A 14,298-nucleotide genomic window follows, 5' to 3' on the forward strand; every position below is an offset into this window, starting at 1 on the left:
CTTATGAGAGTGTGTGTGTGTGTGTGTGTGTGTGTGGATCTGTTACAGCAAACACTGGAAAGCACTTTACAGAGTGAGCATGACAAGAATACGGGAGACTAGTTTATCAGGTATTGTCAAGGACAGGATGCTGAGGGTCCGGGTGAGGCACTGCCGGGGTTTTCATCCATCTGGTACTTGAGATGGATGGATGACTGCCCCGAAGAGTTGGCCAAGGAGTCTCATCCAAGGGTTGGTATGGACTATCGCCCAGATGGAAGGCCACCTTTGGGAAAGATAGTCACCCAAATAGGAGGCCATGGGGTCCATCCAGAAACTGGGGTGGATCACCACCCGGGTGGGACCAGCTTGGCCGTCTAAGAGTTACATGGATCACTGCCTGACGGGGATGCTAGGAGTTCCTTTACACAGACGATATATGAGGTGTTAGACGTTAGGTGAAGCCCCTTTTTCACCACCACCTCTTCCAGCTCCTCCAGGGGGCTGCAGAGTCCCACCAGTGTGTACCCCGAAGTCTCCTCCTGTTTGGCCATACACCAAACTGCTCCACATGCGATGGCCAAAGCACCTCAAGTGGCTTCTTTCGATGTGGAGGGGCAGCGGCCCTCCTTTGAGCTCCTCCCGATTGTCTCTGAGGCTGAGCTGAGACCCCAGTGAAGAAAACTCCTCATAGAAAGCTGAATCTGAGAAGCAGTGGAAGCCCTTGTGGTTACTACCCCAACCCGCCTTCCATGCACTCAGTGACGTCCATTTATAAAGTGTCCTCCTTCAAGGTGTACACACTGGCCTGCATGACGGCTCGTTTTTGTTCCTCCCGATTTGATGCGTTGCTGTGTCCCTCACTGTGTCCGTAATTTGACACCCGTGTTTCCCGCTGCCTGGGCTCCTCGTCCTTTCAATTCACAAGGTCCCCGGGTAATCCTCCTTGACGGAGCCTTTATTTGTACCACTTGAGAATGAATACAAAGCTCCAGAAAGAATGTGTGTTTTATTTTGGCTTTTCAGTTACTTCCTCTGTGGTGGGTTGGCACCCTGCCCGGGATTGGTTCCTGCCTTGTGCCCTGTGTTGGCTTGGATTAGCTCCAGCAGACCCCCGTGACCCTGTGTTCGGATTCAGCGGGTTGGAAAATGGATGGATGGACAGTTACTTCCTGGTCATTTGTATTGAGTGCTGCTTGAAAGTTAATCCTGACAACATCTAAGATCACAGTAACATCGCGTGATCTTGTAGGAGGATCTGACGTGGATGGAGCTGCACTTTGCATTGAGCCGGCAATCGACGTGTTGTTGTAAGAGTGAGGGTCTTGACTCGGGGACACATGAGGGGGCCTGAGCTGGGAGTGATGATTGAGGTGCTCTGTCCTCTCCTAGCCCTCGACTGCTGTTGTGTCTTTCCGTCATTGACATTTCTGACCTCATCTTTCAATGAGTGACCGTTGATTTTTTTACGAGAACTTCACGGCAACAGAGATTGGTCCGAAAAACAGGAAATGACAAACAATAAGAAGCAGCCTGATACGTGCGAGGAACAGTAAAGTCAAGGGCCTATAAAGGTGGCGCTGCTCAATTGTAGTCGTTAGTTTTTGTCCTGTGTGAAACTCTTACTTGGATGTCCGAAACAACATGAAAGGTGGGAGCGCAATAAGTGAGCATGGGTTAGATCTGAATAGCTGCGGCATTTCTGCATTAACGGCGAGTGGGGTGCAATATCTCTATATATATTGTGACACTAGAGGGCGCTGTCGCTCCTCAAAACCCACAGACGGAACGGCCAAGACTCCAGGTAAAAGCACCAAGAAATATTTTTATATATTATTTTCTTCAATAAAGTGCACAAAAGCACCACCACCACAATACTCACTAAATCCAATAATCAATAGATTATATATTTATATATATTGGATTGGCGATTCTAAATTGGCCCTAGTGTGTGCTTGGTGTGTTTGTGTGTGTCCTGCGGTGGGTTGGCACCCTGCCCACGATTGGTTCCTGCCTTGTGCCCTGTGTTGGCTGGGATTGGCTCCAGCAGACCCTCGTGACCCTGTGTTCGGATTCAGCGGATTGGAAAATGGATGGCTGTTACTTTTCTTGGTGGTTTATTAAATTACGGATTTTTCAAATGTTAATTTTTTCCCTGTGCTTAAAAATCATTTAAAAAGCGGCCTGATTATAGTTTTCTATATTTCTGCATAAATATGACCTAAAATATCATCAGATTTTCACTCAAGTCCTAAAAGTAGATAAAGAGAAACAAGTTAAACAAATGAGACAACAATATTATACTTGGTCATTTATTTATTGAGGAAAATGATTGAGTGAACATCTGATGATGTTTTAGGTCATATTTATGCAGAAATATAAAAAATTCTAAAAGGTTCACAAACTTTCAAGCGCAACTGTACATCCGCTTTGGAATAAGTCCAACTTGGTATACGTCCTGTTTGGATGTGAAAAATTTTGCTTGATATACGACCTTTGTTTGGAATACGACTCGCGTGCTAGAACACCGCGCGCTACCCGTGTTTACCTCTCTCTCGAGACAAAGCCACGACTGCCCACGAGCGTCAGTACGCCAGTCGCTAGCATTCACTGAACAACCCGCGCTATAACTCTTTGTGAATTTTCATTTGATTTTGTGTTTTTTCGCGTAAATTTGAATTGGTTGTTGAAAAGTATGAAGGTGGCGTGCGTATCCGGGACATGGCTGCTGCATACCGTATGCCGAGAACGACGGTATCTACGATTGTGAAAAACAAAGAAGTTATTAAAAAGTAAAGTGAGGTTAAATTTTCATTTATTTCATTTAATTGCTTTTTATTTATGTATTTTAGTATTGAGTAGTGTTTAAATTATTTTATACAACCCCATCGATGTATAATATGCCAATAACAATAGGATTTTTTTCACAGGAACGGCTTAATCATTTTCCCTTTATTTCTTATGGGAAAAATTTGTTTGGTATACATCCTGTTTGGTATAAGTCAAAGGGTCTGGAACGGATTAAGGATGCATGCCGAGGTACCACTGTATATATATATATTGTGGTACGGGCCCCGGACACAGACAGGCAGACATGGTACTATTCAGCACCACTCGTTTATTTACACTATTATTTACAACACAGTGCACACAAAGCCCTTAAACTCCCTCAAAGTCCACGCCAACACCACACTATGCCTCCTCCAAGACCTCGTCTCTCGACCTCCCGACTCCAGCCCTGAATGAAGGGCGGCGGCCCCTTGTATAAGCACCCAGATGTGCTCCAGGTGTTTGCCGGCAATCTTCCACCGACACTCCCCAGTGTGGCGGAAGTGCCAGCTGCATCCCCGGAAGCACTCCGGGTGTCCCTGCTCCTCTTCTCCCCAGCACTTCTGGGTGTGGCGGAAGCACTCCGGGTGTCCAGGGTTCTCCAGGCATGGGGCGCCCCCCTGGTGGTGACCACGGGCCCCTACAGGATTGAGCTTCAAAGCTCTGTATCCGTGGTGGTCGCCCCCTCGTGGTCTGGAGGAGGCATGAGCCCTCCTCCGGTCCTCTTGGGCGTCCCGGCTGAGTACCAACCCCAGGCGCGTGCCACTATATATGTGTATATATATATATATATATATATATATATATATATACAGTGGGTACGGAAAGTATTCAGACCCCCTTCAATTTTTCACTCTTTGTCATATTGCAGCCATTTGCTAAAATCATTTAAATTAATTTTTTCCCTCATTAATGTACACACAGCACCCCATATTGACAGACAAAAAAAAGAATTTTTGAAATTGTTGCAGATTTATTAAAAAAGAAAAACTGAAATATCACCTGGTCCTAAGTATTCAGACCCTTTGCTCAGTATTTAGTAGAAGCACCCTTTTGAGCTAATACAGCCATGAGTCTTCTTGGGAAAGATGCAACAAGTTTTTCACACCTGGATTTGGGGATCCTCTGCCATTCCTCCTTGCAGATCCTCTCCAGTTCTGTCAGGTTGGATGGTAAACGTTGGTGGACAGCCATTTTTAGGTCTCTCCAGAGATGCTCAATTGGGTTTAAGTCAGGGCTCTGGCTGGGCCATTCAAGAACAGTCACAGAGTTGTTGTGAAGCCACTCCTTCGTTATTTTAGCTGTGTGCTTAGGGTCGTTGTCTTGTTGGAAGGTGAACCTTCGGCCCAGTCTGAGGTCCTTAGCACTCTGGAGAAGGTTTTTGTCCAGGATATCCCTGTACTTGGCCGCATTCATCTTTCCCTCGATTGCAACCAGTCGTCCTGTCCCTGCAGCTGAAAAACACCCCCACAGCATGATGCTGCCACCGCCATGCTTCACTGTGGGGACTGTATTGGACAAGTGATGAGCAGTGCCTGGTTGTCTCCACACATACCGCTTAGAATTAAGGCCAAAAAGTTCTATCTTGGTCTCATCAGACCAGAGAATCTTATTTCTCACCATCTCAGAGTCCTTCAGGTGTCTTTTAGCAAACTCCATGCGGGCTGTCATGTGTCTTGCACAGAGCCCTGACTTAAACCCAATTGAGCATCTCTGGAGAGACCTAAAAATGGCTGTCCACCAATGTTTACCATCCAACCTGACAGAACTGGAGAGAATCTGCAAGGAGGAATGGCAGAGGATCCCCAAATCCAGGTGTGAAAAACTTGTTGCATCTTTCCCAAGAAGACTCATGGCTGTATTAGCTCAAAAGGGTGCTTCTACTAAATACTGAGCAAAGGGTCTGAATACTTAGGACCAGGTGATATTTCAGTTTTTCTTTTTTAATAAATCTGCAACAATTTCAAAAATTCTTTTTTTTGTCTGTCAATATGGGGTGCTGTGTGTACATTAATGAGGGAAAAAATTAATTTAAATGATTTTAGCAAATGGCTGCAATATAACAGAGTGAAAAATTGAAGGGGGTCTGAATACTTTCCATACCCACTGTATGTATATATATATATATATATATATATATATATATATATATATATATATATATATATATATATATACTGCGGTTGGTTGGCACCCTGCCCAGGATTGGTTCCTGCCTTGTGCCCTGTGTTGGCTGGGATTGGCTCCAGCAGACCCCTGTGACCCTGTGTTCGGATTCAGTGGGTTGTAGAATGGATGGATGGAATATATATATATGTGTGTGTGTGTGTGTATAGAGCTGAATGTCCCTTTCTTTCCCCCTAAGCTGACTTTATTTTTTCCTCTTTCTTTTTAGTTTTTAAAAACCCCGTGTGCAAAGTGTACAGATTTCAGACAGCAGATGGCCAGTGGATGTTTATTCGGGAGCTGATGGCAGAATGCACTTTATCCTTCAACATCCCCAAGCAGCTGATTAACCTCTTTATACAGGAGGATATGCAGAGGTGAGTTTCCGATGAAGAATTCATTGAAAATGAGAAATGAATTTAAAAAGGTTAAAAAATGACATGTGGTACAATTCCAGCGTCTGTGCATTTTTCTGGCTTTGAATCGTCTTTTCAGGATCTGATGCTTGGAAGTTTTGTTCTTTGAATACCTTTGGGTGCTTGAAAATAAGTCACCTTGCAGAAAAGGCAAAATGCAGAAAGACAACCAGAAAACAAAAAGAATACATATGTGTCAGGAATGGGGCGGAGCTCCACCCCCTCTGTCAGTCTGCCTCTGGGCCCCTCCCACTTGTGTCTGCTGCTATGCAACACCTGTGATGTAACGAGTCACGTGATGGAGTGAGAGGAGCTCAGAGGGTGCTCAGCTCAGGCATTTCTTTGGTCCAGCATGGGCTGAGCAGACGTGGCCACTGGGACAGACGTTTGTACAGCCCCCCTTATCTGGGTGTTATGATTTAGAGTTGAAAGATGAGAAAGGAGAAGAGGCTGCTCCAAATTGGTCAAATTAGTTTAATTGGTGTAATTACTATTCACTAAAACTAATCAATCAAAGCCCAACTATACGTAGAAGCCATAATAGTAAAAATAAATACAAAATGAAGACAAGAGTTTTGTGTTTCAAATGCTGTTTTTATGTTTATTTTGTTCAAATGTTATGTTGATGATGTTGATTATGTAGTTTCTTTATGCCAGTGTGTATTCTGTTGTGTTCCTTGTGTTTTGTGGGTGGTTCCTCAAGAGGCGGGGCCACCATACCAGCCCTGCAAAGGGAAACCCACAGTCTCTTGCGGTTCATTGAATGCGCTCATTGGTGGCGTTGAGTACTCCTGGGTCATATGCTCTTTTTTATTATTCAGATTTTCTGGCTCTTTGTGAATCTTTGCTCTGTTGTTTTTTTTTTTTTTTGACTTTGCCTCTGGGTGGTCCGTCATGTGGTGGGTGTGGCAACCTCCTCGCTGTGTCTCTGGGAGTTTGTATTGGGACTGCGTTTGCTTTTGATTGCCTATTTTGAAGGCATTGCCTTCTGTGCTTTTTGGAGCTTCTTGTTAAACAGAGCCTTTGTTTGATTAATGAATCTTTTAATTTATAAAGATTTGTCATTACCCTTTGTGTGACTATAGGAAATTGTACTCTTAAAATTGGTAATCTCTATGTATTAGAAAAGTATTATAAGTACCTAAGAAAAGAGCTATATCTCTCTATTACAATAAAAAAAAATCCTGGGATGAGACGTGACTTTTTCAGAGAGACACTTTCACGTTCCGCGAGACGAGACTTTGTGCCAAGAGATTTAACCAACGCCTGGGGCCGGAAATAAAAGACAAAGAGTAGATGACAAAGTAGAACATCATAAAGAATACACGTGGAGAGCAGGTTAGAGATTACGAAAGTACTAAAATTCGAAAGCCTCAAAAAAATGATAGCAAAGATTACATTAGCACAAACAAAAAGAAATTATTACTCGGTGAAATAACGGAACAGCGAAAAGAGATCGAATATATTTTTCGGATTTAAACTTTAAGTCAGAGACTTGTAGATCGTCTAATTTAATAATACATTTTATTTATTTGTAGGCGCCTTTCTAAACACTCAAGGACACCGAACAATAGATAAAACACAGATTATAAACAAAACTAAAATACAAAAATTAAAATCAGACAGAACAATTGTAATCAAAGAGAAAAAGCCGTCTTAAACAAATGAGTTTTAAGTTTAGGTTTGAAAAGTGAAAATGATTCAATATTTCTAAGCTCAGATGGTAGTGAGTTCCAAAGCTGTGGTAAGTGGTAAGATGGATGAAGGGGACAGTCAAGTGGATGGAGGAAGAGGATCTAAGGGTACGGGAGGGAATGGCAACATGGAGGAGGTCAGACAGATACGGAGGGGCGAGGTTGTGGAGAGCCTTAAAAGTTAACAGAAGAATTTAGAATTGAATGCGGAACTGAACTGGAAGCCAATGAAGCTGATATGGTGACTAGAGGGGGTTCTAATAATGATGTGGGTGGGCAGCTGAATTCTGGACCAGTTGAAGCTTATAAAGAGATTTGCAAGAAAGACCAAAGAAAAGGGAATTGCAATAATCGAGACGAGAAGTGACAAGGCTATGAACGAGGACAGCAGTGGTGTGGGGCGTGACGGAGGGGCGAATACGATTAACGTTACGCAGACTGGGAGATGTTATTGATGTGGGAATGAAAGGATAAAGTACTGTCAAGGATGACACCTGTGGGGAAGGAGAGACAGAGGAATTATCAATAACAAATGACAAATGATCAGTTTTAGATAATGTTGATTTTGTACCAATGAGGAGAACCTCAGTGTTGTCACTTGTTCTTTGATTTAAGAAAATTTGAAGAAAACCAGGATTTGATTTCTGCTATGCAATCAACAAGTGAGGAGGGTGGAAAGGAAGCAGTAGGTCTGCTAGGGAGGTAGAGCTGGGGGTCATCAGCGTAACAGTGGAAGCTAATGTTATATTTACGAAAGGGGAAGGAGGTCAATAATGAAAAGGAGGGGACCCAGGACAGAGCCCACCTGAAGTAACAGCGGTGGGTTGGGATATGAAAGTTTTAAACTGAATGAACTGAGTGCGGCCTGAGAGGTGGGATCTGAACCAATCTAGTGGAGTGTGTGTGGGTAATGCCAATGGAAGATAATCTATTGAGAAGAGTCGTGTGACAAACAGTGTGAAAGGTTGCACTCAGATCAAGGAGGATGAGAATAGGAATGAAACCAGAATCAGCTGCCATAAGGAGGTCATTAGATAGATAGATACTTTATTAAATTCCCATACTCCAGCAGCAGCATACTGATACTAACAATATTAAATTAAAGAGTGATAACAATGCAGGTATACAGACAGACAATAACTTTATATAATGTTAACGTTTACCCCTCCTGGTGGAATTGAAGAGTCACATAGTGTGATGGAGGAACGATCTCCTCAGTCTGTCAGTGGAGCAGGATGGTGACAGCAGTCTGTCACTGAAGCTGCTCCTCTGTCTGGAGATGATCCTGTTCAGTGGATGCAGTGGATTCTCCATGATTGACAGGAGTCTGCTCAGCGCCCTTCGCTCTGCCACAGATGTTAAACTGTCCAGCTCCATGCCTACAATAGAGCCTGCCTTCCTCACCAGTTTGTCCAGGCGTGAGGCGTCCCTCTCCTTTATGCTGCCTCCCCAGCACACCACTGTGTAGAAGAGGGCGCTCGCCACAACCGTCTGATAAAACATCTGCAGCATCTTATTGCAGATGTTGAAGGACGCCAGCCTTCTAAGGAAGAATAGTCGGCTCTGTCCTTTCTTACACAGAGCATCAGTATTGGCAGTCCAGTCTAATTTATCATCCAGCTGCTCTCTCAGGTATTTATAGGTCTGCACCATCTGCACACAGTCAGTCACCTCTGATGATCACGGGGTCCAGGAGGGGTCTGGTCCTCCTAAAATCCACCACCAGCTCCTTGGTTTTGCTGGTGTTCAGGTGTAGGTGGTTTGAGTCGCACCATTTAACAAAGTCCTTGATGAGGTTCCTACACTCCTCCTCCTGCCCACTCCTGAAGCAGCCCATGATAGCAGTGTCGTCAGTGAACTTTTGCACGTGGCAGGACTCCGAGTTGTATTTGAAGTCCAATGTATTGTAGGCTGAACAGGACCGGAGAAAGTACAGTCCCTTGTGGTGCTCCTGTGTTGCTGACCACAATGTCAGACCTGCAGTTCCTGAGATGCACATACTGAGGTCTGTCTGTAAGATAGTCCACGATCCATGCCACCAGGTATAAATCTACTCCCATCTCTGCCAGCTTGTCCCCAAGGAGCAGTAAAAGTGTAAGTTTAAAAAGTATTTGCATGTTAATTTCAAAGCCAAACAGAACGAAAACGTATAATGCAGCAAATATCTCTTAACACAACATGATGATAATTTTTTTTTTTATTTATTACGTTTTACTATTTTTTATTAAGGTTAATTGCTCGCTGTAATGTAAAATAGTTAGTTCTATTATATGTATGTAACAATTTCCATGAAAATAGCAATCTGTCTAAATTGTACATCTGCTTCCCCATACGCGAGCGGCAGAGCTGTGAAGTGGCTAGCGTGTAGCGCCCGCCCAGGGGTTGGTGAGCAGGGGGCAGTTATCTGTGAGTTGTGTGGGACTGTGTTGTGTTGTGGGAAAAGTAAAATAAAGACAAGATTTGGATAAAGATGTGGTATTCGACTGGTAGTGTCCGGGCAAATATCACAATGGCACCCAACTCACAGTGCCTCTAGCCCCAGTCACCCTTCTCCTGGGCCTTCTCTCTTCTCGTCCCTGGGCCACCTGTCCTCCCTCTCCAGGAGCTTCGTCCTGCTCCTGCTCCCGCTCCCGACTCCAGCTCTTGAGTGGTGGTGGCTGGCCCTTTTTATAACCCACCCGGAAGCGTTCCAGGTGCTTGATCACCTGGTCCTAATTGTCCAGCCGGGCTGTTGGAAGGAGACAGCACCCCCTAGCGGCCACCCCGGGCCCCAACCAAGCTGTGGAGGACTCCATCTCCCATGGTGCCCTGCGGGAGGTTGTGGAATCAGCGTCGGCCAGGGAGGCTGCCACCAAGCGCCCCGGGGGAGGTATTGAGCTGTCCATGGCTGCTCCCCCGGAACATACACAGCTGGGGCGTCCCGGCCAGGCATGGGACCCGGCTGTTTGTCACACAGTTATATAGTGCCTATCTATCTATCTATCTATCTATCTATCTATCTATCTATCTATCTATCTATCTATCTATCTATCTATCTATCTATCTATCTATCCAGAGTTCAGCTCATCTTAGACGAGTAACACGATTAGTTTTCTTTTTTTCTAAATCCGCTAAGCTTGTGTAATTATTACTTTTTATTTGACTGAGGCCTTTATCGGAGGCGACTTACAACGAGTTCCGTTTCTTTTGTTTTTCCAATCGGCGCACCGGCAGGTTAAGTGAGCGGCCTCTGGCCATGTGGTGTCAGTAGTGGGATTTCAATGCACAGCCTCCCCACTACTATGCACACACGTCCTGTAGACGGACGACGACGTTCATCTGTCTCCGGTACATAACGCTTTTCCCACACATTTCTCTGCACGTTTCTCCGTACCCAGAACACAATACTCGCTGATTAGCTTTGCTTTTTTAAGTCTTTTATAATTAAAATACCTTTGATGAAAGGAAGCAATTTAAATATTAAACCAGCACAATCAGTGGTTCATAATTACTAACTGTTTTCCTTTAAATTATATTTCTGTGTAGTTTTGGAGTCATTTTTATTTTAAATTGAACGCCTCGATACAAAACAGCAGCCATCACCCCAATCCCAGCCACCGATCATCCCCCCCGCCCCCCCCCCCCCCCCCCCCCCCCGTTCCTGCCCATTTTAACGTCTGACTTGAACGAGGGGATGGGGGTTTGGGGGGGGGGTTAGTTGTGCAAATGTTTGAAACTGGGTGGCCTGAAGATGAAAGGTGGGAATTCTGTGAAAACAGAGATCCGACGTGTGATTAGGATTTCTATCTCCGAGAGCTTCTCGAAAGTGGAGACTGTTGACACCTTGAAGCTAATTGGCTGCGTGCCGTTATTAAACCGGTGCACTTTGACACAGCCCTGGGTGCTGGGCGACACCGACGCCGATCAGCTCGAGATTTATGACAGCCTGGCGGGCTCTCACAAGGAGGAGGATTTGCCATCCATGTTGTGCGCACAATTAGGAGCTGGTGGAGAGCGAAAAACACACACGGGACGGCCAACCGTGGAAACGCAGGAGCTGAGGGGGTCGACGTACAGATACTTGAAAGGTGAGATACGGGCGTGATTAGCCGCTGACACGCACGCCGTCGGGTAGAAAAGCAATAAGGTGCTTGATAATTGAAAAAAGAAGGTGAAGAAGTTGAAGTCGCGTTTGTCTCCTTGCTACCTTCTTTGCTTTTAAGATTCAAAACATGCGCTCACCGGCCTCTTTATTAGGTACGCCAGTTCAGCTGCCTCTTGACGCAAATCTCCAATCAGCCAATCACACGGCAGCAGCATTCAAGTTCAAGTTCAAACCTGGGCAAAGGAAGAAAGAAAGGGGACTGAAATGACTTTGGATGTGGTGGCATGGCTGGTGGTGCCAGCTGGGCTGCTCTGAGTGTTTCACAAACTGCTGATCTACTGGGATTCTCACACACATACAACCATCTCTAGGGTTTACAGAGTGAGGGGTTAGGAGCCTGCGCTGATACACCCACCACATGACAGACCACCTCAGGATTAGGACTTGAGTGCAGCCATGCAACGAATGACACTGCAGCATCACACGAGTTCAGATGGCATGGATCACTGGCAGGTTTTTTATGGTGGCTGGAGTGCCAATTCTGCCACCAACCTCCAAGTTTTCCTTGCTGGTTGGCGGGCCTACATGCCTGTTAACATCACACCCAAGATGGAGCAATTGCAGGTCAAAGGCCCAGTGGAGTGGAGTCACTTCTGGTGTTTACAGGATTTGAACCAGCAGCCTTCTGATTGCCAGTTCAGATCCCTGTACCCTAAGAGCCACCACTCCACCCGGTTTACAGAGAGTGGTCCGAAAAAGGGCAACCATCAGTGAGTGGCAGTTCAATGGGCCAGAGGCCTGAGGAGAATGGCCAGACGGGTCTGAGCTGATAGAAAGGCAACAGGAACTCGGATAAGCACTCGTGACAACCAAGGTGTGAAGAAGAGCAGCTCTGAGCACACAACACGTCAAACCTTGGAGTAGGTGGGCTACAGCAGCAGACCACCACACCAGGTGCCACTCCCGACAGCTAAGAAGAGACAACTGAGGCTACGATTCACACGGACTCAGCAAAACTGGACAATAGAAGACTTGAATAATGTGGCCTGGTCTGACGAGTCTCGATTTCTGCTGAGACATTCAGATGGTGGGGTCAGCAACATGAAAGCAGGGATCCATCCTGCTTTGGATCAACGGTTCAGACTGGTAATGGTGGTGTAATAGACTGGGGGATATTTACTTGGCACACTCTGGGCTCCTTAGTACCAACTGAGCATCGTTTAAATGCTACAGCTGACCTGAGTGTCGTTGCTGATCATGTCCACCCCTTTATGACCGCAGTGTCCCCATCTTCTGATGGCTCCTTCCAGCAGGATAACACGCCATGTTACAAAGCTCAGATCATCTCAGACTGGTTTCTTGAACATGACGAGGAGCTCACTGGAATCCAATGGCCTCCACAATCACCAGTCATCAATCCAGTAGAAGGACCCTGGCACTTCAACAGACCATCGACAAAGCTCAGAGCTCATTTCAGTGAGGCGTTAGCTGACAGTGGTGGGCCAGCAAAGGGGGAGGATGAAGACGTGAAGCAGCCGCACCCTGACACCAATGCAGACTGCACTGATAGCGGACCCCCCCAACCCCCCGAAATCCAAAATTACCAACTGGTCTTTGTAGCCTGGCATTTGGACAAATATGAAATTGGCATTTTCTGCATCAATGAAAGAGGGACTGGGAAAACAATCTAGCAAGATTCAGGTTCAAGATCACGACGAGTTCTCCCCCTGGCACTGCCCTGCTTGTGAGCCGCCATTCAGCTCAGGTCACAAATTACCAGACAGTGAGAAGTGAAAGGCACTATAAAATAGACAGATAGATGGGAAAGGCGCTATATGAATGATACTATGTCTTAGATAGGAAGGTGTGAATGGCACTGTATGATAGACAGTGAAAGGCACTATATAATAATAGATAGATGTGTAAGGCACTATATCATAGATAGATAGATAGATGGATGTGTAAGGCACTATATCATAGATCAGGGGTCCTCAATCATGGTCCTGGAGGGCCGCAGTGGTTGACGGTTTTTGCTCCAACCCAATTGCTTAATAAGAAGCACTTATTGCTCAAGTAACAATCCTGCTTCACTTTAGTTGTTTCGCTCATTAAGATTTTGAACCCTTATTGCTTATTTTAGTCTTAAACAGCTGCAGTCTTGGTTTTTAATTACCAATTTTTAATCACCTAATTAGCAATAACATGCAAATGACAAAAGAGACCAGCATTTCTCCATTTAGCTTGTTACCATTTACACCTCTGTGTGTATTTATCATGCACTGTTGGGTTTAATTAAATACTTGGAAGGAAAGTGAAGAGAAAAATGTGAAGGACTGAGAATTACTCCTCCATTTTAGCCTTCAAATCATTAGGATGATATCCTTAGAAAGGGGAAGAAAATCTAGGATATGAGAATTACCTGACATAGCAGAGTTAAAGCAACTAACAAGCCATGAAATTAAATTATTGGCACAAATTGCTTTATAATTAAGCCACCGGGTTAGAACAAAAACCTGCAGCAACTGCAGCCCTCCAGGACTGTGATTGAGGACCCCTGTCATAGATAGATAGATGTGTAAGGCACTATATAATAGATAGATAGATAGATAGATAGATAGATAGATAGATAGATAGATAGATAGATAGATAGATAGATAGATGTGTAAGGCACTGTAAGATATAGATAGATATGAAAGGCACTATATTATAGATAGATAGATACATAGATAGATAGATGTGTAAGGCACTATAAGATAGATAGATAGAGTGAAAGGCACTATATTATAGATAGATAGATAGATATGAAAGGGACTAAATTATAGATAGATATGAAAGGCACTAAATTATAGATAGATATGAAAGGCACTATATTATAGATAGATAGATAGATAGATAGATAGATAGATAGATAGATAGATAGATAGATAGATAGATAGATAGATAGATAGATAGATATGAAAGGCACTAAATTATAGATAGATATGAAAGGCACTATATTATAGATAGATAGATAGATAGATAGATAGATAGATAGATAGATAGATAGATAGATAGATAGATAGATAGATAGATAGATAGATAGATAGATAGATAGATAGATAGATAGATAGATATGAAAGGCACTATAAAA

The 14,298-nt window shown here is 44.4% G+C and overlaps 2 protein-coding genes across 6 annotated transcripts in view; one reads left to right on the forward strand and one right to left on the reverse strand.

Annotated features, from left to right (window-relative positions):
* Positions 1 to 14,298, forward strand: part of inpp4b (inositol polyphosphate-4-phosphatase type II B) — a 533,162-nt gene that overhangs the window by 287,678 nt on the left and 231,186 nt on the right. For all 5 annotated transcript variants that reach the window (XM_051928128.1, XM_051928130.1, XM_051928129.1 and 2 more), the window contains one exon: positions 5,204 to 5,351. In XM_051928128.1, the coding sequence (XP_051784088.1) occupies positions 5,204 to 5,351 (148 nt within the window). The remainder of the gene's footprint in view (positions 1 to 5,203; positions 5,352 to 14,298) is intronic.
* Positions 1 to 14,298, reverse strand: part of LOC114652371 (interleukin-15-like) — a 523,178-nt gene that overhangs the window by 126,576 nt on the left and 382,304 nt on the right. The gene's annotated exons all lie outside the window — the stretch shown is intronic.

Source organism: Erpetoichthys calabaricus, chromosome 5 (assembly GCF_900747795.2).
Source record: "Erpetoichthys calabaricus chromosome 5, fErpCal1.3, whole genome shotgun sequence".
NCBI lineage: Eukaryota > Metazoa > Chordata > Cladistia > Polypteriformes > Polypteridae > Erpetoichthys > Erpetoichthys calabaricus.